General features: G+C 39.9%; 1 protein-coding gene across 1 annotated transcript; it reads left to right on the plus strand.

Annotated features, from left to right (window-relative positions):
• Positions 1-25,316, plus strand: cpsf2 (cleavage and polyadenylation specific factor 2). The gene is made up of 15 exons (XM_020929274.2): positions 1-141; positions 1,453-1,618; positions 1,689-1,848; positions 3,392-3,497; positions 3,574-3,703; positions 3,788-3,903; positions 4,935-5,122; positions 6,005-6,295; positions 7,644-7,744; positions 10,316-10,519; positions 11,912-12,067; positions 14,668-14,890; positions 15,701-16,018; positions 20,617-20,751; positions 24,982-25,316. The coding sequence occupies exons 2-15, from the start codon at positions 1,470-1,472 to the stop codon at positions 25,072-25,074; spliced, it is 2,370 nt and encodes a 789-aa protein (XP_020784933.1). The 5' UTR covers positions 1-141; positions 1,453-1,469; the 3' UTR covers positions 25,075-25,316.
• The last annotated feature ends 536 nt before the right edge of the window (positions 25,317-25,852 follow it).

A 25,852-nucleotide genomic window follows, 5' to 3' on the forward strand; every position in this document is an offset into this window, starting at 1 on the left:
CACTGGCAGCGGTAATCATGTCGGCTAGTCAAGTGTGCCTAGAATAGCGCTAAAAATGCTTAAAATCCAGTTATTTCTTTTATTTACTTAATTCTAATCATTATCACCAAGTGGCACTTTTAATTTGACTTATACTGAATGGTACGTGACGCACTCATTTCGACATGATGAAGTTTAAACAATGAAATGCTACTTATTGGCTAACATGCTAATCTTATTTTGCAGGGGAATTGTTGAATGTTTTTTTTTAACTGTAATTATTTGTTTACGTTTATGTTGAATAGATTCATTTGGTCTGTTATGTAAAATTAGATGCACACGTAGGTTTTCAGCAGTACCTGATCCGCGTGGATGTATAATTTGCAGTTAATGAATGAATGGACTGAATGGTAAAACATTTGTAAGATTTGTATTGTTCTTGTAATAACCAATTTTGCATCTACCAAAATCTTACACATTAGACTTTTAAATATGAATAGAGTAATCCTATTTTTATTTGTTAATTTGTTTTTTAAAAAAATGCATTCGACTTATTAGAGCAGTATTTAATTAGACTTAATAAAAACAGGCCGCATTTATATTTATTTATTTATGTATTTATTTATTTAATAGGGACAGTGCATATTAATGTACATCTACAAAATTGCAGTGTAAATATGACAGATTATAGCAAGAATGCTCATTTCCATCTGTCATCTGTAGGCATGTGACACCACAAATTAAAAAAAAACGACAACAACAAGTGACAGTTCTAAACTAAAAGTGTCCACAAGTCTGTTTTTTCTTTAGCCGCTGTTTCAAGTGGGATTTGAAAGTGTCTAGTGTTGGAGTTTCTCTTATTGATAGTGGGAGACTGTTGCAAAATTTAATGCCTCTGACTGAAAACACACTTTGTTCAAATGTGGTGCGTCTGTGTGGGAGCTCACAGTTCCCCCAGGCTGTGGACCTAGTTCCCATCCCACTGACACCGTCTTTGTTTTAATAAAATCCTGTAACGGAGGAGGGGCAAAGTCCATACAAAACTTTATAGATAAAACATCCATATTTAAAATTAAGCAGGTTGTACTTATCTGAAATAGTACAGTGGTGAAATGACAGTGGTTTCTTGTCCAGTATTTTTACAACTTTTTTTTTTTTTTTACTGATTCGACGGGTTTGAGTTTTGTGCCAGCAGCAAGTGACCGTGTGGTTATGCAATCCTCTATATGAGACAGAATCATGGCGTGTAAAAACTTTCGTGCCGCATATAGAGTCATGAAGAATCTTACTTGTCTACAAATTCACTAAAATTAACAGTAGTCAATCTTGAAGAAGGTAGAGTTATTAATTTACATTAGAAATCCAAACAAGTGGCAAGTTAAACTGTATATTTACTCATGTAGGTAGATCTCCCTGCATTTGTGTGGCTCTTCCTGTTTCTAACTTTTTCCTCTTTGTTGTGTTGTATTTCAGTGTGAAAACAGAGAACCATGACGTCTATTATAAAGCTGACGGCGGTCTCCGGGGTCCAGGAGGAGTCTGCCCTCTGCTACCTCCTGCAGGTGGATGAGTTCCGCTTCCTCCTGGACTGTGGCTGGGACGAGAACTTCTCCATGGACATTATTGACGCCATGAAACGGTACATGGACTATATTTACTCTGCGCTCAAGCCATGATTTACTCTAATTTTAATGTTGTTTTGTGTGCAGATATGTTCACCAGGTGGACGCAGTGCTCCTCTCGCACCCAGACCCCATACACCTAGGCGCCCTGCCCTATGCTGTGGGCAAACTGGGCTTAAACTGTACAATCTACGCCACTATTCCTGTTTACAAGATGGGACAGATGTTCATGTATGATTTATATCAGGTAAGTTTACCCCTCATGGTACAGGCTGTAGGGCTGGGTATCATTAAGAAGTTGTCGATACATACTGTATATTTCCTAATTAGGGATGTAACAATAACCTCAATATCGTGATATCGTATCGTCAAAGTTCTCTCAATAATATCGTGGACCATCACAATATATCGAATTACAAGTCCCTTTGCTTAAATTAAGAGTTATGTTGCAACAATAGCTAAAAAAAGACAGAGGGAACTACATAGACCATGATCCTTTGCTCCATTTCAGTGCAGACTACAAGAAGAAACAGTTCTAAGCACTTTTAAGTCTTAGTTCTTTGGGTTAAGTCTTGTCAAGGCATTTTAAGAGGAAAAAGTCAAATATTAACAGTTTTAGCTGTTTCGTGTCCAAAAAATAAAGCAATAAATATCGTACCGTGAGATGTATATCTTGAAAATATCGCACAGAGAAATTTGGATGTTGTTACATCCCTAATCGTAAACCTCCCCACCATATCGTGAGCTTTCCCAAGATATTGTAATAAATATCGTACCATGAAGTTCATACTGTGATGATATCGTATCGTGAGACTTGGATATTGTTACACCCCTATTTCAAATAAAAAAAAAAATAGCTAATTCATGGCTGTGGTACTAAAAGTCTTTGTTAAACCACTTCTTGTGCAAAGTTCATATAAAACACAAACATTTTAATCATCTAGACGGTGATCTTGTCAAATGTTTTGCATAAACAAGTTTCCTTACTCAAAACAAACAACAAAACTGTAGCACTGGAACAAAATAATTTAGTAAAATATACCAAAAAATACTCTTGGTGATATATCTATACAGCAGCCCAAGATATCAATACCGTATCATGACATTATACGATACGATATATTGATATTTCAATATTTTTGCACACCCCTAACGGTCTGTAAGCAGATATCACAGTGCAGGCTCCATGTCACGAATACATGTGAAAGGAAAAACTTGTTAATTATCTTCAGAAGCAATAGTAAAGTGATTTTTTTTTTTTATTCAAATTATTCTTACCCATCTCACCTATATTATTTGGTTAGTGCCCACTTGAAGGCATTTTAAGTGCAGATTAGAGTACAATTCAATCAAATTCATCTGTTATATCTGTAACATCAGTGAATCTTCCTTTATAGACCTCAAGGTAGTCTCGTCAAACTTCATAGAATTGTCAGTTATGAATCCATCCATTTTCTACCGCTGATCTGGGGCCGGGTCGTGGGGGCGGCAGTCTAAGCAAGGACTCCCAGACTTCCTTCACCCCTTCTTTCACAAGTCTGGGAATTATCAGTTACCCTAAAGTTAAACCAGTGGAGATTTTAAGACGCAAACATTCATTCAAAAGTATTCTGACAGTACAGTGTGATTCACCAGTAGTGACTCAGCAGTTAATTGGATTATTCCGCTTTTCTTTTGTTCATTTTTATATTATTTTTGGCTACTGCATCAACAAATTTTTCTGACGTTCAATCCTGCGCTCTATGTTTTGTCAAAACCTTTTTCACATTTTGTATTTTTACTCCTCTTAGTCTCGAAACAACTGTGAGGACTTTACATTATTCACCCTGGACGACGTGGACAGTGCCTTCGATAAAATCCAGCAGTTGAAATACTCCCAGATTGTTAACCTAAAAGGTGAGATACAGTAAGACACAATGGTTTATTTAACATGTCCCTAAAAGCATTACCACCCTTCCTTTTGTTTTGCCAGGTAAGGGACACGGCCTGTCCATAACTCCGCTCCCCGCTGGTCACATGATCGGAGGCACTATATGGAAAATAGTCAAGGATGGAGAGGAGGAGATAGTTTACGCTGTGGATTTCAACCATAAAAGAGAAATGTAAGCGCAAACAAACTATATTTAGACTCACAGTTCTATTGTTGATGTTAATTCTTGTGTTTGGGTTTGTATTTTTGTTTGTAGTCACCTGAACGGCTGCACACTGGAAAGCATCAGTCGTCCCTCTTTACTCATCACAGACTCGTTCAATGCCGCATACGTACAGCCACGACGTAAACAGAGGGACGAGCAGCTCCTCAGTAAGTTATTTTACTATTACCAGGATCCTTATGGGCTGAAAAATGACAATATTTGATAGCATTTATTGAAAAGTACTGCAATTAGATACTATTTTAAAAGAATGAAAGTGTTACCAGGTTATAGGCAGGTCTTTGCACTGACTCCTGTGGCTCAGAGACTTTAAAGCGGCTCTGCTTGTACAAGTCTCTCCATGGCCGAGCACCAAAGTACATCTGTGACATGTTAGTGCCATATCAACCATCTCGCTTACTCCTCCTGGTGCCCAGAGTCAGGACTAAACACGAGGAGTCAGCGTTTCAGATTCACGCAGCTAAAACCTGGAACAATCTTCTTGAACACGTGAGACAGACTCTACTTTGACTCTGTTTAAATGCAGGCTCAAAACAGTTCTTTTCAGCTGTGCATACGACTGAAAGGCTGTCTCTCCCTCTTTGTTAATGTTATGATGATTACAGTATTTATGTTTTTGATTTGTTTGTATTGTGATTTTAATGTGTTTCTTATTCTGTAAAGCACTTTGAATTACTTTGTGTACAAATTGTGCTATACAAATAAACTTGCGTTGCCTTGCCTAGATATGAGACCCAGTGGATGCTAAGTACGTTTTGGGTTGAACATTGGCTAGAAAAACAATAGAATTACCAGATTTTTACTGACTTAAAAATGTAAAATCATATTATTTTTAAACAGTTTGCAATTGTCCAAAGAGTTACCTCACTTACCTTATGCATTTAGAGCGTCCTAATTCTTAACCGTGATGAGTTTAAAAGTGCTTTTTACAACTTTCAGAGGCCAGACCAGAGCTGTGACTGACTATCATGGTAGAGCTGCCAACAACTAGTATGCTAACTGTACACTTCCTGATTATTGGACGTTAAAATTCTTTATAATTGGATATACACAGAACACAGCAAACTTATTTTGACCCCCAAGAGCTGCTAATGCAATATATCTGTACTGGGCTGGACATATTTTGCTCAGATACAGGGCCTTTAACTACTGAATTTTTTATTACGTTTTTCCCTTGTAGCTAATGTGATGGAGACCCTTCGCGGGGATGGTAACGTCTTGCTGGCCGTGGACACCGCGGGCAGGGTGCTGGAGCTGGCTCAGCTGCTGGATCAGATCTGGAGGACGAAGGACGCGGGGCTGGGAGTCTATCCTCTGGCTCTGCTCAACAACGTCAGCTACAACGTGGTGGAGTTCTCCAAGTCGCAGGTAACGCAGGTGTTCTCTTCTTAACTTCTGTCCACTCTACAACTTTTTATGGTTAATATTTGCTTTATATATTGGCTAAAATCTTCTAAAATTGCAGGTGAGTAGTTGTGTTAGTGGTGGTTCTACTGACCAAAACTAGGCACGTCACAATTCCAAATTTGAGTGTTATTGTACTTATGGTGAGAAGAAACCTTTTTATTTTTAATTCATCTACACTTTCAAATATATTACCAACTTTATGAAATCAGATTCAGATTCTTAGACTTCTCTGGTTGCTTAGAAAAGTTTACTCTAAAAATTAAAGCTAAATGTGAAGATTTAGGTTCTCTAAAATGTTCACACTTATGGAGGATTAATTAATTAATCTTTTATGCATTTAAATTTACTTTTGTTCTCTTTACGTGGGACATAAAAAGCGTTATACATTTTTATTGTTTATTATTTACTAAATGGATTCTGTTGCAGTTTCTCACTCTTTCTCAGTCACCTTCAGTGGAGCTCAACAGTGACAGCCATCTCTGGTTTCAGAAGTTAATTTTGCCTTCATTTTTCCCACAGACTTTTTGAAAAATTCCCCAAATCACATTTAAAACACAAGATTCAGCAAAATGTTTTGATAACTTAACAGTTTTAAAGGTTCAGAGTTTTAAAGTTCTTATGGTCATTAGTTACCACAGAAATGATTAGCCCTGAGCTTTCAAACTTTTAATAGAATTTTCTTTTTTGGAAAGTCTATGAGAAATATTTATGAGAAATTTACTTCTGGAACCAGAGGCGATTGATTCTAAAAATGAGTTAATCATGACGTCCAAAATGTGGAGCTAAACCATTTGCTCGTAATAAAAGCCTCCATTTTACGTCCGTCTTTTTCTCTGTGTCCAGGTGGAGTGGATGAGCGACAAACTGATGCGCTGCTTCGAGGACAAGAGGAACAACCCTTTCCAGTTCCGGCACCTGACCCTGTGCCACAGCCTGTCGGACCTGGCCCGCGTGCCCAGCCCCAAGGTGGTCCTGTGCAGCCAGCCCGACCTGGAGTCCGGCTTCTCCAGAGAGCTCTTCATCCAGTGGTGCCAAAACCCGCGCAACTCCATCATCCTCACCTACCGCACCACGCCGGGCACGCTGGCACGCTACCTCATAGACCACCCCGAGGAGAAGATGCTCGACCTGGAGGTATGCACAGCTCTTAAAGTGTGACAGTCAGGAGCAGTAAGGTGGAATAGTATGACAAGTGACAAGGTTACCGTATTTTTCGGACCATAAGGAGCAATATCAATGAATTCTCTCGTCTATTTTCATACGTAAGGTGCACTGGATTATAAGGCACATTAAGAGAAACAAACTGGACGACACTTGAGACTGTTCCTTTAGCTCAGGTGTCCACGATCCATTGACAGACCGTGGTGTAACTCGCCCGGCGTTGCCTCCCTGTCTTGGTGAATGTGGATTATGAATGTGAATGTGGGTGGATCATTTAAATTAGTTTTTTTATTTTCTACGAGGACGACTCAAATATACATTGAGTAATAATGTGTTTAATGCAGCTTTGTGCACATTTGTTTACGTTTTACCGAAATAGAACTTAAAACCACATGGCTAATTTGCACTAAATTATAAGCACTGAAAAAAAAACAGCTCACTCCTTCTCTGCCGGGTTTACTCCGCGAGGCTCCTGACTGCGATAGTCGTAATCCTCCGACAATTCATCAAGCGATGCGGCTTCGTAGCTTACAAAAATCATACTAAATACTTTTTGACAGATTTTTGAGCGCCGTGAACCACATAAAATCGGCACAACCAGAATTAATAGATAAGGCGCACCGGATTTTAAGGCGCACTGTCGATTTTTAAGAAAATTAATGGACTTTAAGTGCACCTTATAGTCCGAAAAATACGATATATCCTTTTCATTGCATAATTTATTTAAAGGTCCTATATTATGCCAAATTGACTTTTGTGAGCTTTAAGCCATGTTAGAATCTTGTTGTTACATCCTCAAAAACAGACCTGGAGTTGTGTTTTGTTTCATTCACACATGTATGAGTAACACTTTATTATTAGTCCGTCTACAACTCCAAAGCTCAAAAGGCTCTGTTCCACCTTGTGATGTCATGAAGCAGAGGATTTCAAGTTAACAGCTCCTTTTACCTTTAGATCAGTAGAGATTGGCTATTCCAGGGCTGAAATTATCAACATGATTCTAGTGAAGTGAAGTGTGTGGAGTTTAAAAACACAGTGAAGCACTTCCTGTATTGCCACATGACATCACAAGGTGGAACAGAGTGTTTTCAGTTGGTCTGTTTGTGATGAGGAAACAACATTGTAACATAGATCATAAAACAGCGTAATATGGGACCTTTTAATTTTCTTGGCAAAGCAAAAACTTCTCCATGGAGACGAGCAGGTTGCATAGCCTCCGCCAGAAGATACACAGTGTACCTTGAATTTTAAATGAATATACAAACTTTCATGGTATTTGGATTGGCTTATTTTGTAACTCATCTTGTCGTCTGTCCCTCAGGTGAAGAAACGCGTGAAGCTCGAAGGAAAAGAGTTGGACGAATACCTCGAAAAAGAGAAGATCAAGAAAGAAGCTGAGAGAAAATTGGAGCAGGAGAAAGAGTAAGTCACTGTATTTTATAATGTGGTTTCCTCATCACAAACAGACCTGGAGTTGTGTTTTGTTTAATTTACACATGTTTAACTCACAAACCCTACATGTTTAGGTTCCCTCAAACAGAAAACGCTCTGAAAAAAAAAGTGAAACAGTTGTTAAGTTGTGATACAAGAAGTAGGGTTATCAAAAGTACTGAAAAGTTTTAAGATGATACAGCACTTTTAAAAGATTTGGACTCAAACACGACTGAATACTGACTAAATTCTAAAATCCTTGTCACATTAAAGGGTCAATATTGCTCTATTTTCTGTTCTATTATAATGTTGTTTTCTCATCACAAACATACCGGGAGTTGTGTTTTGTTTCATTCACACATTTTTAACACACAAACACTGCAGATTTAGGCTGGGTTTTTCTCTTAAACAGAAAACACTCTGTTCCACTTTGTGTTGTCATGTGATAGTACAAGAAGTGCTCCACTGTGGTGTCAAAAGTATTGAAAATCAGATATAAATCAGTACTAAAACTTGCTGCTCATCTATGCAGGTATTGATACTAAAAATAAGTCACAAAAAGACAAAAATGAACGTTTTCTGAATAGCTGAAACATGTGTGAGTGAAACAAAGCACAGCTCTCGGGGTTTCTGATGAGGTATCAACATTATAACGTGGCATAAAGTAAATTTTGCATAATATAGGGCCTTAAATGGTGAACAGAATAATTTATTTACCTTATTTCTCCTGCTTTTGTCCTTTGATGAGGATGAAATGCAGACTCATTCGTTGTTTGTTGAGAGCCGAACCAGCACATTGTATTTTCGAGGTGTCATCAGTTTTTGTTGTACCGTGAAACTAGATGCAAATAGTGGCCCAGATAGTGAAGCGCAGCCCAGGGCCATTCCAAAAGGGAAAGAGGCCTGCGTCACGATCCAGCTGCGACGCTAAACTCGTGCCCCAGCGAAGGCAGTGTGTGTTCTCACTGTGGAAGGAGATGAGGTGGGCAAAAATGTGGACTGAAGTGGAAGTATGGAGACTATAATGTATTATTCAAGTAGAAGGTAAATGTGGGTTCATCCAAAAATGATCTGTTATCTGATTTATGATTCAGTAATTATGTAATAATAAAAAAAAATCATATTGTAGTGTATTTGAGTACCGTATTTTTCGGGCTCTAAGTAGCTCTGGAATATAAGTCGCACCAGTAAAAAAAATGCGTAATGAAAAAGAAGAAAAAACAGATATAAATCGCACTTTTAGGGGAAATATATTTTTATAAAATCAGAGACCAGGAACCGACATTTTATCTTGAAAGGCAAGTTACTATAATAATAACAATAGAACAGAGAACAACAGACTGTTAACGTCACATATGAACAGTTCTTCAGATAAATATAACATAAGCAACAGAACAGAACAAGTTTACCAAACTCTCCATCTCACTCCAACTCACTAAATCCATTCAATTCTTCATCCTCTGTGTCACTTCTGAGCAACTCCATGACCTCCGGAGGTAAACGCTACGCTTCCTCTTCTGTGTAGCTGTCGTCAAACTCGGCATCAGTTCCAGATAGAATTATTCCGGCCTTTCTGAATCCCGACGGGATGGTTTCAGTGTCCAGTGAAATCCAGGCTTTGTTGATTCGTCCAATGACTTCCAGGAAAGTTGTGTTCTCCATCCCGGCTTTCCGCCAGTCCCTCACAAGTTTCTTGCTCACTCCAGACTTTCTTTCTGCTGCTCGATTACCATTTTCAGCTGAATATTTCACTACTTGCAGCAGGACAGAGGCTTTTTCTGCAGGAGACATGTGCAGTAGAGCAAAGTGACAGTGGTACAGGAGGAACAGGAGCAGCAGATACTGACACACAAGACTAGAGCGCCCTCTTGAGGCTGTCAGTGTGAAAATTTTAATATATAAGTCGCACTGGAGTATAAGTTGCAGGAAACACCCAAACCATGAAAAAAGTGTGACTTATATTCTGAAAAATACGGTAATTAAAAATATTAAGTATAGCTACATTTTAGGGTTATAATAGGTTTACAGTTAGAAATAGTTTTTTACAAAATCCTGGACTAAAACAATTTAACCATTAAATTAAAAAGACTCTACTCAGTTGTGTTTCATCTTGCCCCAGTGCCTAACCAGGTTCATGTCAGACTGATCGGGTAAAGGTGGAACGTGTGAAAAAAGGTGGAATGTGACAAATATTTGAATCTGATTGATTTGTTTCGCTGTTGTGACTCTTCGACCGAACTTTTCTTACATCCATTTGAGAGAAAAGCACACACATCTTCTCACTCCACTTCTGCACGTTTTTCACAAACTAAGTAGTCGGTATTTTTGCAAAAATAATGTCAGTCGGTGTTGTCGTGTTTGTTGTTTGGTTCACTTGGGGTTTTGCCTTTGTCATTTTTCTACGCGCTCCAATTTTAAACTTACAGTGGGAATATCTCAAGACAGATTCATGTGAGTTTGTGAACTGACACATATCGCTAGAATATCACCGAAGTTAACCAGTACCAGCTCTTCCAATCAGCCCGAACAGCGCACATGTAACCCGTTTTGTTGTGTTTTCAGAGTGGACATGGACTCCAGCGACGAGAGCGACATGGACGATGACCTGGAGCAGCCGGCCGCCGCCAAGAGCAAACACCACGACCTGATGATGAAGAGCGAGGGCAGGACCAAAGGGAGCTTCTTCAAACAGGCCAAGAAGTCCTACCCCATGTTCCCCACGCACGAGGACAGGATCAAGTGGGACGAGTACGGGGAGATCATCAGGTACTTAGAACATCATAGAATATAGAAGTACTACTCCTGTTTACACATGATCTTTAGGTACTTCTAATATAATATACAAGATCATAATCAGGTACTTTTTAACTAAATATCAGTCCTAGCCCATGTTCTGCCCATGTACAGGGAGATCATCAAGTATTTAGATTGCAATTTAACATAGAAGTCCTACTACTTCATGTTCTTCTTCATTATATTATATCTAATAATAATGTCATATAACAAGGAAAATCCACCTCATGTGCCCAATAAGATCTGTGTCTATCATTCATATCATTCGTTCATTTGTTTTTCAATATAAAACCAAAAATAAGAAAAAGAAAAAAACAACAATTTTCTTCATTGTTTGTCTCCAAAACCAAAATGAAAAAACGGATAATGATTCGTTTTTTCAGTTTTCGAACTTTTGCGCCACATATGGACTGAACCAGGACTAAACCAAGACTAAACCAGGTCCGGGACCGAGACCGGGACCAGACCAGAGCTGAGACAGGACCAGACTGGGACTGAGACCAGGAACAGACTAGGAACAGACTAGGAACAGGACCGGGACAGAAACCAGGACCAGATCGGGACTGAGACCGGGACAGAAACCAGGACCAGATCGGAACTGAGACCGGGACTGAGACCGGGCTGAGACCGGGGCTGAGACCGGGGCTGAGACCGGGCTGAGACCGGGGCTGAGACGGGCTGAGACCGGGACTGAGACCGGGACTGAGACCGGGACTGAGACCGGGACTGAGACCGGGACTGAGACCGGGACTGAGACCGGGACTGAAAAGAATGAAAAAATGAATCGTTATCTGTTTTGGAGACAAATAATGAAGAAAATAGTTGTTTTTTCAGTTTCTTATTTTTGGTTTTATATTGAAAAATGAATGATTCTATAAGATCAACATGAACTTATGACTTGTGTTTCAGACTTGATTATGACATTACAAGGGAAAGGCTTGAAACTGGAAAATAAAAAAAAAACACATTTTGGAACAACTGAGTGTAATTTTGGGTAGTAGAAGTAGTAGCAGCAGCAGCAGTAGTATTAATATTTTTTAAATCTAGATGAAAGTTCAATATACCATTGTTAAAAGTTGCTGTGTAAGTGTTTTGACCTGCTTTATGGTTAATATCTCTGTGTTTCATTTGCATTTATTTAATATTAATGCAATTTCTGAACAGACCCTATAACAAAAACAAAGTTCAAAATGTGTGGATAATTTTTGGTTATTTTCCCCATTAATCTTTTCAAAATAGTTTTTCCTGAGAGTAAAAATACAGCATAGACAAATAATAAAACATAGATTAGGTATTGTTTAGTCTGATATAAAATGGACTTGAGCAGACATTTAGGTAACCAGTCCAGACTGTGTCGTGTTGCAGACTTGAGGACTTCCTGGTTCCTGAGCTCCAGGCGAATGAAGAGGAGAAGATCAAACTGGAGTCTGCTCTGACAAACGGAGCTAAAGAGCCCATGGACCAAGACCTGTCTGTGGTGCCCACCAAGTGTGTGTCCAGCATCGAAAACCTCGAGATCAGGTCAGTGAAATAAAAAGGGCTTTACTAGAGCGGTACGGGCCCTTTAATATATTCTTTGTCACTTTTCAGTTATTGTATTTTCTGCACTATTATTAGGCTACGTTCAGACTGCAGGGCTTAACGCTCAGTTCCGATTTTTTTGTGAAATCCGATGTTTTTGCGAGGTCGTTCACAGTTCCAATTAAATGTGACTTGTATGTGATCCCCTGTGTGAACATTAAACGTCCCGAAAGTGTCCCGCATGTGACACTGGAGACACGATGACGTCAACCTCAGCGAGCGTGCTCTGTGTTTACGGAAGTTGTCCAAACATGGACGCGAGCATTGAGCACCTGGCGATTCCTCTCGTACCGGAGCCAGAACATGAACAATTTACTTGTTTTAAAGAGGAGATTGAGAAGGAGAAGGACGAGGTTTTTGGCCGTGGTGTTTTGTGGGGCAGCGGCAGCGACGTCTGTTGAAAGAAACGTGTGGATGTGGAGACGTAGCCAAGAGTGGTGAGTGGTGATGTGCTTCACTTCAGTGACACGGAGTTCATTAACAATTTTCACCTACTTCATCGCAGAATAGTGACGTTTGTGGCTTGTTGATAACGTGTAGGTCGAATGAATGCGCTTTGGCCGTTCAGATTGAAGTCGCATGTCAAAAGATTGGTTTTCAGGTATCGGTTTCAGGACCACATATCCAGGTGTCCTGGGTCGTATTTGAAAAAATTGGATCTGTGTCGTTCAGACTGTCATTAAAAGATCAGATACAGGTCACATAGAGGCCAAAAAATCAGATTTGGGTCACTTCAGGCTGCAGTCTGAACACAGTCTTAGGCGCTCTGGATTATTAGGCGCACTGTCATTAAATGGTCTGTTTTCGAACTTTTTTTCACAAATAAACCGCACCGGACTGTAAACGAACCACAACAGTGTGATGGGTCAGTGGGACTTTTTTTGTGGCGTTCACGGTGACTCTGGGCTTTGTTCAGTTGTGGTGTGTAGGGAGGGTGCTGTCTGGGATCGCTGGATTGTCGGCATGTTCGCAGTGACTCAGTTGTTCAGTTGTGTCTAGAAGTGACACATTGCACTCGCTTTTTCGGTTCGTTCCTCTGTTCCGTTCCTCGTCGGCGTGTAGTGATGAGTGTGGCTGTGGGTGTTTTTCGCTGTGCGGTCGCTGTCTGCTCCGTGTGTGTTTGCGTGCGTTGTGGGTGGTGCGGCTTTGTAGTTTACTGAAGTCGTGCTGGGACACCCGAGTGGATTCGTGTATAGGGCTCTGGATTGTGGGGCGCGCAGTTGTTTTTTGATGGGGTTGGAGGCTTATGAGCGCGCCCAGTAGTGCGGAAAATACGGTATATTAAAATAAAGTACATACCTTTTCATTTATTGATTCAAATTATGTTAAACCGTAAAACCATAAGAGACACAACCAAGACTAAATCAAAGCTCATCCTGGACTTAATAGAGCGAGAGAGTTACTTTATTGATCCTGAGGGAAATTCAAGTTTTGCTGCAGCCAATATATAATAATAATAATAATAAGGAACATAAATTTCAAAATGTATGATGATTAGGGATGTAACAATAACCGAAATGTCATGATATCGTATCGTCAGAGTTCTCACAATAATATCGTGGACCATCACAATATATCGAATTACAAGTCTCTTTGACAAAGTGAACTACATAGACCATGATCCTTTGCTCCATTTCAGTGCAGACTACAGGAAGAAATAACAGTTCTAAACACTTTTAAGTCTTAGTTCTTTGGGTTAAGTCTTGTCAAGGCATTTTAAGTGGAAAAAGTCGCATATTCACAGTTTTTTTAGTCTCCATAAAATATCGCAATAAATACTGTACCGTGAGATGTATATTGTGAAAATATCGTACCGAGAGATTTGGATATCGTTACATTCCTAATCTTGAGTTTTCCCACGATATCGCAATACATATTGTACCATGATGATATCGTATTGTGAAACTTGGATATCGTTACACCCCTAATGATGATGTAAAACCTTGGCGTTATTGTGAAATATTGAAATTGTAGTGATATTAATTATTGTGTTAGTAACTTTTCGAAGAAGCTCTGTTTTCTTTAATAAACTGTTTCTGAGAAGGACCATGAATTTGTGGAGTTTGTGAAGGCTGTGCCCGGTACACTTTGGTGGATTTTCTCATAAGAGCTTCATGCTTCTCTCACACTGCGCCTGGCCCAGCTGTAGATGCAGTGTGGGCACAGTTCAGTTGTGGTGTGACACTCAGGGGAGATCTCTGCTGTGTTGTTGTGTCACCGCCTTTGAAGCTGCACGCGAGACCACATAACTACATGTAACTATTTATTTATTAAGAGACAGGGCAGTGGTTGACTCCGGTCAGAGCGGAGTCCATCAGAAAGAATCCAGAGCTCTGTGGCACCTCCGCTGGCACCGCCGGCCTGCACGTGTGCGCTCTGAGCTCCTCTACTTGAATTATTCAGAATCCTCACGGCCACTGCACCAGGCTGCACGGCAGGCAGTCTGATCCCGCCGTATTTGACATGCAACATTTTTCAGTCTCACATAAGGTATTAAATCACAGCTCATTAAAAACCCGTCATCTCTCCCGCTCCTTCAGGGCCAGAGTGTCGTACATCGACTACGAGGGCCGCTCTGATGGAGACTCCATAAAGAAGATCATAAACCAGATGAAACCTCGTCAGCTGGTGATCGTGCACGGCTCTCCTGAGGCCAGTCTGGACCTGGCTCAGTCCTGTCGGGCCTTCAGCAAGGACCTCAAAGTCTACACGCCCAAGCTACAGGAGACGATAGACGCCACCAGCGAGACACACATCTACCAGGTCACTATATACAGAAAACCTGGGAAATTTGGGTTGTTACAGTATCAAATCAAAAGAAAAATAGTTGCAAAATGTTTTTCATCCATAACATTTGAAGTTGAAGATACATGAAATACTTATGCAAAGCCAACACACAATACAGCTTGCTTTATATTTACCATGGCTAAAAATAAAATACAGATACAAATCTACTTCTGTACATCAAGGTCAAACCTACTTACATTTACACCTGCCCTGAGACAGACTGACTATCTTATTTTATTTTATTTTTTTTTATTTATTTATTTTTTTAAGCTTACCTTATTTTAGGTTTGTTTTTTGTTTTACTTTGCCTTATTTTATTTTATTTATTCTTTAATTTTAAAATTATCTTGTTGATTATTTTATTTTTTGGTTTTTTTGGCTTACCTTATTTTAACTTTTTTTTTTTAAACTTAGGTTATTTTTTTCCACTTACCTTATTTTAGCGTTTTTTACTTCTTACTTTAGTTTGTTTTTTTAGATTACCTTATTTTAACTTTTTTTTAAACATTTGTTTTTTTAGTTTACCTTATTTTAGCTTTTATTTATTTATTTATTTTTTTAACTTATTTTAGCTTCTTATCTTTTAAGGTTATTTTTTAGCTTATTTTACTTTAGCTTATTTTATTTGATCATAGTTTATGTTTATATTATTATTTTATCATATTTTATCTCTTTTCTTAATTTATTTTTGTCTTATTTTATTGGATCTCATCTTATTTTATTTATTTTGTATATTGTTTTTGTTTTTTCCTCCGCCTTACCTCCGTCTCTCTCTCCACACTCCAGGTTCGACTGAAGGACTCCCTGGTGAGCTCGCTGCACTTCTGCCGGGCGAGGGACACGGAGCTGGCGTGGATCGACGGCGTGCTGGACATGCGGGTGGTCAAGGTGGACATGGGGGTTCTGGCCGAGGAGGGGCAGGGGGAGGAGCAGCCCGAGGAGGCGGAGCTCGCCATGGACACCTCCGACCCCGACGTGGACCTGAACGCCACAGCGGCCCTAGCCCAGCGCGCCCTGAAGATGAACCTGTTCGGCGAGGAGGAGAAGGAGTTTTCGGAGGAGAGCGACGTCATTCCCACGCTAGAGCCGCTGCCCACGCATGAGGTGAGGGGGGTTTTAATTGTAGTTTTATTTTCATGACTACACTTACTACACTACCTTTCGACCATGTTATAACGTTGTTCCCTCATCAAAAAACATGTCATCCATCCATGTTTTAGTAATTTAGTGATCTCTCCCGAGGAATACTGGCTCGGGCGTCCCCTCTGGTTTGAAAGTCCCAGCTCGAGTGTCCCATTCTCTTACAAGGAATATCCCCCTCTTCCCTGTAGAAAATCAGCATTCTATTTCATAATATAATGAAATGAGAATGCTGCGAGTCCAAATGTCAGGCCTTGTTTATGTCATTTTAATGATTTTCCCTATTATATTCCCTATTCGGCGCTCTGGATTATAAGGCGCGCTGTCATTAAATGGTCTATTTTCAAACTTTTTTCACAAATAAACTGCACCGGACTTTAAACGAAACACAACAGTTGGATGCGTGAGTGGGGCTTTGTTTGTGGCGTTCACGGTGACTCTGGGCTTTGTTCAGTTGTGGCGTGTAGGGAGGGTGCTGTCTGGGACCAACGGATTGTCGCCGTGTTCGCAGTGACTCAGTCGTGTCTAGAAGTTGCACATTGCACTCGCTTTTTCGGTTCGTTCCTCCGTTCCGTTCCTCGTCGGCGTGGAGTGATGAGTGTGGCTACGGGTGTCTTTCTCGCCGCGCGGCCGCTGTCTGCTCCGTGTGTGTTTGCGTGCGCTGCGGGTGGTGCGACTTTGTAGTTTACTGAAGTCGTGCTGAGTGGATTCGTGTACGGGGCGCTCTGGATTGTGGCGCGCGGTCGTTTTTTGATGGGGTTGGAGGCTTAAGAGCGCGTCTAATTGCCCGGAAAATACGGTAATCCTCATTTGCTCACAGAAGTTTACTATGAAACCGTATTTTAACTATTTTTTGTTGTCCCCCATGTCCTATAGCATCAGTAGCTGTTGATTTGGGAAGAAATATTATTATCTTATGTGCTGCTATGAACATAATCAGGTCATGTCAGGTGTCATGTCATGCAACAGGAGATAAAAGCAGGGTGCTCATCCTTCCCAAATCAGAATACTTCCTTATGCTCAACATGAACAAATGTGTTGAGATATACTATAACTTGCGTGTCTAATTAATACAATATATATAATGAAAAAAGTAGTTTTTTAAATGTATATGTGTATAGATTAACTAACTTGGTTTCATGAAGAGTAATATTCAGGGGGACTTTCCAGCTGATTTCCCTCCCGGGCCCTACACTGCAAAAAAAGCTGGCCGAAATTTAAGATATAAACACTTAAATCAATCAGACAATGACTTAAGTAGTGGAATTATCTGTCCATGCAGCAAGATAATTTCACTTGACAAGTTATCTTAAAATAAACTGGGTCATTCCACACCAAATCTCCAAATGCCCCCGATCGACCGTCTCAGATTTGACTGAAAAAAATCTATGAGGTTCACACACTTTCAAATAGGAAAAGTTCCAAATTTTAGCTCCCAACTCCTTATAGTTTGGTCATTAAAAAATATTTTGTCAACTCCCCCCTGACCTGTTTTGAGCAGAGTTTTCCGAGGAGCTGTGTCTAAAAAAACTATTTGAGGTCGGTCCTTCAAATTTTCAGGGGATAAAATTTGGCAAATGTACTTGTAGAATCTGGACTTTTGCTTTTGGTTTATCACAGATTTCTGGGGGGGTTGAGTTTGCTTTAAAATCCTACTCTTCAAATCTGAGGGCATCTTTGAAGGACTGCGGAAAGTGCAATTTCCAAGACAGAGGTTCGATATTGACTTTGTATTTTAAAACTGACCCTCTGTGATGAACACTCTAGGAGATATTAAGTGTTAAAAATGGAAAAAAAATACATTTGGTGCCATCTTTACCATGTTATACCAAAAAATGACAGCGCCCACCAACATAGTCCACTAAAATGGACTGTTTTAGAAAGACTAGATGTCTGTTTTTGTGTTTTTTTGTGTCTCTGAACCAGTCTGAACCAGTAAGTACATAATAAATCTGAAAACAAGATGAATAACCTGATATACGTTTTAAAATCTTGGCCAGAGAAATTTGCAGTGTATTCAAACCCTCCTCATACGGCTGTACGATTCTGTCCAACGCTCCGCCCACAAGTCTACGTCACCCATGGTCCCACACGACAATTCTCTGTAAATACACAAAAACACGATGATGAGCAGTGGCTGTGGTAATGTCCGAAAAACCAGACACCACAGATCAGAACTCATTACTTTTGGAGACTGCAATAGTAGCCCAAAACCTGCACTACGCAAAATTGTCTCTTGAGAGCTTTAAGTCATGTTAGAATCAGTGTTGGGGAGTAACAGATTACATGTACCAGAGTTACATAATCAGAGTACAATTTATGAGTAACAGTATTCAGTTACAGTTACTGTTTAAGTGAGTGATAATTGGATTAGTTACTTTGTTGAACACGGCGTTATTTTCCTGTTTTCACATTTTGGGCTATAACCCTTTTTTTTTTTTTTCTTCTTTCTTTTTTGGTAATTCCACTCATTGCCAGACACTAAACCAGGACTAAACCAGGTCTAAACCAGGTCTAAACCAGGACTAAACCAGGTCTAAAACCAGGTCTAAACCAGGTCTAAACCAGGTCTAAACCAGGTCTAAACCAGGACTAAAACCAGGTCTAAACTAGATCTAAACCAGGACTAAAACCAGGTCTAAACTAGATCTAAACCAGGTCTAAACCAGGACTAAAACCAGTGCTAAAACCAGGTCTAAACCAGGACTAAACCAGGTCTAAACTAGATCTAAACCAGGGCTAAAACCAGGTCTAAACCAGGTCTAAGCTAGATCTAAACCAGGTCTAAACCAGGACTAAACCAGGACTAAACCAGGACTAAACCAGGTCTAAACCAGGACTAAAACCAGGTCTAAACTAGATCTAAACCAGGACTAAAACCAGGTCTAAACTAGATCTAAACCAGGTCTAAACCAGGACTAAAACCAGTGCTAAAACCAGGTCTAAACCAGGACTAAACCAGGTCTAAACTAGATCTAAAACCAGGTCTAAACCAGGACTAAAACCAGGTCTAAACCAGGTCTAAATCAGGACTAAACCAGGCCTAAAAACCAAGTCTAAAACCAGGTCTAAACCAGGTCTAAACCAGGTCTAAACCAGGACTAAAACCAGGACTAAAACCAGGTCTAAACCAGGATCTAAACCAGGTCTAAACCAGGACTAAAACCAGTGCTAAAACCAGGACTAAACCAGGTCTAAACTAGATCTAAAACCAGGTCTAAACCAGGACTAAAACCAGGTCTAAAACCAGGACTAAACCAGGACTAAAACCAGGTCTAAACTAGATCTAAAACCAGGTCTAAACCAGACTAAACCAGGTCTAAACCAGGTCTAAATCAGGACTAAAACCAGGCCTAAAACCAAGTCTAAACCAGGTCTAAACCAGGTCTAAACCAGGTCTAAACCAGGACTAAAACCAGGACTAAAACCAGGACTAAAACCAGGTCTAAACTAGATCTAAACCAGGTCTAAAACCAGGACTAAAAACCAGTGCTAAAACCAGGACTAAACCAGGTCTAAACTAGATCTAAAACCAGGTCTAAATCAGGGATAAAACCAGGTCTAAACCAGGACTAAAACCAGGTCTAAACCAGGAGTAAACCAGGTCTAAACTAGACCTAAACCAGGTCTAAACCAGGGCTAAAACCAGGTGTAAACCAGGTCTAAACTAGATCTAAACCAGGTCTCAAACAGGATTTAAAAGGACTAAACCATGCCATGCGGACTGTGTTTCCTCTTCTTCTATCATAATATAATATATAGTATTTCTATAATATTTTTAATTTGGTTCAGTAAAGTCTGGGGTTTTTCTTTTTCTTTTAGCAGACAAAACTTCTTATGTGAAGATTTCCTCGTCTTTGCTTCTCTACAGCAAATCAAGTAATCCGAAAGTATTCAGATTACGTTACTCACTTTAAGTAATTTAATAGATTACGCTACAAATTACATTTTGATGTATGTAATCTGTAATCTGTAGGGGAATACATTTTAAAAGTAACCATCCCAACACTGGTTAGACTGCAGTTACCTCCTTGTTTTTTTCACGCACACTTTTGAGTAACCCTTTATTATTCGTCTGTCTACGTCTCCAAAGCTCAAAATGCTGAATTAAATTATCCGAATGAGTTTACTTTAAAGATTATACTTTGGAAAACTGGTCATATTACTGGGAATTTGTATGGAACCTTATTTTTCGTTAGTTTAATTTAAGTCATTTATTTTTAAAACGCCGGGAATCAGACCGAATGTAATGCTTATATTCTGAGGAGTACATTTTCGTCTGCTAGTTTTTTAATTACCAAAGTCCAGAATATCAAACGAGGCACAAAAGTAACAACACCTCACCCTTTCTCGCACACGACATTTAAAAAAGTCCCTCACTGACGTCTCTATTTAAATATAACTCGTCTTGCTGTGAGGCGCTACCACTGATCACTCTGTCACTGAAGTAAAAATATTCCGTTCTGAACTAAGTAGGCCATGCTGCAGTGTCTTTTTTTTTTTCTTCTCCCCCTCTCCCTCTCGTTTACGTAACAGGACGGATCTTGTTGTGTTTTTGACAGATGCCGGGACACGAGTCTGTGTTCATCAACGAGCCCCGCCTCTCCGACTTCAAGCAGGTGCTCCTGAAGGAGGGCATCCAGGCCGAGTTCGTGGGAGGCGTCCTGGTGTGCAACAACATGGTGGCCGTCCGCAGGGTGAGTGCGTGAGCCGCCGAACCGCCACAACAACGACAACAGTGCAAGACGAGGGCTGGTGAAAGAGCAGGACTTGATATTTCCTCTAAAAACGTGAAAAAGAGAACTAGTTTATTTGAAAAGGTTTGCAGCGGTCCAAAGTTATTCCTCACTTTCCATATGCATTCCGAACATCCTACTTATTCACCGCTTTTCACAACTTTCAAAGGACAGAGCGGAGTTTTGCCACGACGGTAAAGCTGATGGTGTAACAACTTGTATGCTAATGTGTACTTCTCGATAATTGGGCAATACAATTTTAACTTTAATTTAATGTTTACAGAAAGAACAAAAATGTGGCTGTTTGCTGTAGGTGTTCCAATCAGTGGGAGCAGGTAGAGGGCGCTCTTGGAAAAAGGATCAAAACTAAAACACAACGGACTCCAGGCACTCCAAAGAAGTAAAAAAATTGCACGAGGAAAAATATAGTTAAAAGGCTTTATTTAAAGGACCAAATCTGACATGTTTCGACTTAATTGATCTAAGCCCTGATGAAGACCACTTAAGGTCAAAGCATGTTTGCTTTGGCCATTTAAATAAAGGCCTTTTAACTATATTTTTCCTTGTGCGATTTTTTAAAAACTTTTTTTACTTCCTTGGAGTACCTGGAGGCCGTTGTGTTTTAATTTAATTTTGTTTGCCTTTGTTTGTCTCCTCATGTAAAGCATCTTTGAGTATCTTGAAAACTGCTATACAAGTGTTATGTATTATTATTATTTATTATTAGATCTAGACTAGGGGTGTGCAAAAATATGGTTTAATGTGATGATACAGTATCAATATTGTGGGCTGCTGTATTGATATATCGCCAAGAGTATTTTTTTGGTGTATTTTACTAAATTATTTTGTTACAGAGCTACACTTTTGTTGCTTGTTTAGAGGAAGGAAACTCGTTTATGCGACACATTTGACATATTCACAGTTTTGATGATGAATTAAATGTGTTTCATTTTACCTTTGCACAAGAAGTGGTTTCACTAGGGATGTCCCGATCACATTTTTTTGCCCCCGAGTCCAAGTCATTTTGAGTATCTGCTGATACCGAGTCCCAATCCGATACTTCTATAAAACATAGCAAAGAATAAGATCCAGGATGTTTGGGGGATCAGATTGTACTGATTTCAATGTGTAGTATTTATTTAACTTTTCTAACCATTCACCATCATTGTTGAAAAAATCTTTACTTTTACCACAGTCTGGTCTTGGAATGTGTAACATAGTAAACTTAATAAACTGAACAAACGGGGACTAGACCAGAATCAGATCAGACCCTGAGACTAGACTCTGCACAATCTACACTTTGTATATTTGATATTATATTGAAGCATCTGCATTATATTTAAAACATTTCGACTTGTCTATGATCTCCCAAATAATACAAAATCTTAACAAATAAAAACGAGATGACCCTTGCAGCCTCTCTCCCCCGCACCGCCACCACATCCACAAACTCACAGAGGAGCGTACGCCGCAACATCGGTCCCACCGCTCAATAGATGCTCCATGCTGCTTTTCCCACCGTCTCCGCCAAAAGCGCCAACTCTGCAGCGCAACATGCAAACAAACGGCGCCGTGCGATGACGCCATCAGCTGCACAGGTGTGAACACGGGCCATAGAACCCCAGGCAACAGCGCCTGAGCACGGCACGGTCCGAAAGTCCCATTGTGAGACTTTTGACAATAGGGTATCACAGTATTTCGGTTATTGTTACATCCCTACTTACTAGATCTCAAAATCTGTGAAACTTTTCATTTTGCTTGAATATTTTGTAGGGATGTGGTAATAACAGAAATATTGTGATATCGTATCGCCAAAAGTCTCACAATAATATCGTGGACCGTCACAATATATCAAATTACAAGTTTCTTTGCTTAAATGCATGGTTTTATAGTAGCAACATCTTATAAACATAGAGAACTACATATCCCATGATTCATTTCAGTGTAGACAACATGAAGAAATATGTTTTTTACTTGAATTCTTGGGATTATGATGGTAATAATTCACATCAAAATCTTGTCAAGGTCTTTTAAAAGCAAAAAACATGTCCTATCTACAATCTATATATCAGCCTTTTTAAAATATCGCAATAAATATCGTACCGTGAGATTTGGATATCGTTACATCCCTAGTATTTTGTACTTAAGTAACAAAATCAAGTACTTCTTCACCACTTTTTATCTCCTAAGAATGATTTCAGTCGAACAGAGGAACTCAGGCTTGCACATAACCTATTTTGGTGCGGTTCTAAAATATAAAAATTTGTCTAGTAAACAAAAACCCGGATGCGCGCAGGACTAACCACAGTGCGTGTATGATTTGAGCCCTGGTGGCTTTTTCAGCATCTCATTTCGGGGGAAGTGCAACTCCACTTATTAAATATGAAGTTTCCCCAACGTGCCTACAAACAAACAAACTGCACAAATGAGAAGACCTTAAAATAGCACCAACCCGGAAAGTGGATCAAGGGAGAGGAGCCGCTGGCAGACTGTGCAAGTGCAAACAAAAAGAAAAAAGGTTTCATTTTCTAAAAGGCCATAAACACAACATATTTATTTAATGGGACTATTACGCTAAATTGACTCTTGTGAGCTTTTAGTCGCGCTATAATGTTGTTACCTCCTCACAAACAGACCTGGAGTTGTTTTGTTTCATCCACACATGTTTGAGTAATCTTATATTATTATTTTGTGCACATCTCTAAATCTTACAACGTGTACCACTGTGTGATGTCACGTGGTGGTGGTTTTCAAGTTAACAGGGACCATTTTTTACCTTTAGTTCAGTAAAAATTGCCAATTCCAGGTCTGAAATGATCCAAGTGATTCTAGTGAAGGTGTGTGGAGATTAAAAACATATTGGAGCACTTCCTGTATTTCCACATGACATCACAAGGTGGAGTTCAGCCTAAATACGAAGGTTTGTGTGTGTGTGTGTTAAACGTGTGTGAATGAAACAAAACATGACTCCAGGTCTGTTTTTGATGAGGAAACAACATTATAACATCAGAAAAAAGTGTAATATGAGCCCTTTAAACAGCCCTGTGTGTGAGCAAATGTGGGCGCCGTGTTGGACTAAATATCAGGAAGAGTAGATTTCAGCTACATTACAACAAATTTTCTGATAAATGTCGCAGTTTTGATCAGATATGGAATATTTTCCGGTTGAAGGCCCTGTATTTTTTTCCCTCATGTTTTTAAGTCAAACTGATCTTGCCTCGGTACAGATATACTGCATAAGCAACTCTTGAGGTCAAAATATGTCTGCATCTAATCGGAAGAAGGAAATGTGCATTTGTATGCTAGTTGTTTGTTGTTAGCTTCACAGTATCACATTAAAACTTTAAATCTTCAGAGACAAAACTAGAACAAGTTACAGGTCAACTCTGTGGAGAGGCGATCCCATTCAGTCAGAATCCATCCATCCATTTTCTTACGCTTATCCGGGGCTGGGTCATGGGGGCAGGAGTCTAAGCAGGGACTGCCAGACTTCCTTCACCCCGGACACTTCCTCCAGCTCCTATGGGGGGACCCCGAGGTGTTCCCAGGCCAGCTGAGAGACATAGTCCCTCCAGCGTGTCTTAGGTCTTCCTCGGGGCTTCCTTCCGGTGGGACGTGTCCAGAACATCCCCCGAGGGAGGCGCTCAGGAGGCATCCGGAACAGATGCCTGAGCCTCAGCTGCTCCTCTCGACGTGGAGGAGCAGCGGCTCTACTCCGAGCTCCTCCCATGTGACTGAGCTCCTCACCCTATCTCTAAAGGAGTGCCCCGCCACCCTGCGGAGGAAACTCATTTCGGATGCTTGTATCCGCAATCTCATCCTTTCGGCCATTACCCAGAGCTCATGCCCATAGGTGAGGGGAGGAATCAGTCAGAATGCCTGTTTAGTTTTAGTTTTTTTTAAGGTATTTTTGATTGAGGCAGTTTAACAAATGTAAGGTAGAGCCGTTTAATGCCATACTGTGGAACATTCCAAGCAGAGCAATAACGTATCCATAGAAACAAGAAGGTGACGAACTCCCAACCAAAAAGTTACATCGTGCTCCTTTCAGACTATTAAAAAACTGGTAATGACAGTTATATTTTGACATTTTGCAGACCTAAAAAATGCAGGTTTGGGGATTTTAATTGTGACCATTGAAACTGAAATAAGAATCACACTTATCAGCTGTTTTTGGTTTTGTTTTCTCAGACGGAGGCCGGACGGATCGGGCTGGAGGGCTGCCTTTGCGACGACTACTACAAGATCCGGGAGCTGTTGTACGAGCAGTATGCCATCGTATAAACCAGGGCCGACCATAGGACTGAACTGTACAGGCCCCAAACCCGGCCCCTGTGGAACCCACCCTCCCACAAACCTTGTACATTTCCCCTTTTATACATCAGTACACAGTTTTATTCTGATTTGTAAGTGAACCGGTTTTGTGAGACGCCACAAATGGTTGACTGTTAAGCTTCTGGTCCTTGTGTTGTACAGAGTGTGACAAACGCTTCACCCGCTGACATTAAATCATTTTCTTTTTCAAACATTGTGGCTTTATTTTTTTACACATAAGATATCGAAATCACTGAATATTTGAATTACATTTAAAATATAATATAAAATAACAAAATGACAGTGTTCCTAATTACATGCCTTACATTTTTATTACAATAGAATAAAAGCAGCAGAAACTATTATTTTTTTTTTGTTTAGTCTCTTTTCTGGACGAACCGCCAACTATAAAAGGGTTTTAATTATACTTTATAGTAACCTCACGCTGGGGGTTTTCTATAATGAATTTCTACTGGTGGAAAGTTTGCCGGTTTCCACGGTGACACAACGCACACATTAGCAAACACAAAAAAGTTTTAAGGTCGTCTGAAAACTTAATGCAATACGAAATGGATTGAAAGAGCAGAATTTCTGTGATTAAGTCTGTGATTAATACGATGGTCCTGTTTACTTTGTGTTTGATTTTTGACAAAAAGGTGAAAGTGACAAAGTGAAAAACAGCTAATTTTAACAGCTTGTGACTCGTTTTATGTGTGAGAAACTTGTTTAAACTTGCAAATCTGCTCAC

This window comes from Boleophthalmus pectinirostris, unplaced genomic scaffold (assembly GCF_026225935.1).
Source record: "Boleophthalmus pectinirostris isolate CB_2022bp ecotype Guang Dong unplaced genomic scaffold, ASM2622593v1 HiC_scaffold_13, whole genome shotgun sequence".
NCBI classification, from domain to species: Eukaryota; Metazoa; Chordata; class Actinopteri; order Gobiiformes; family Gobiidae; genus Boleophthalmus; species Boleophthalmus pectinirostris.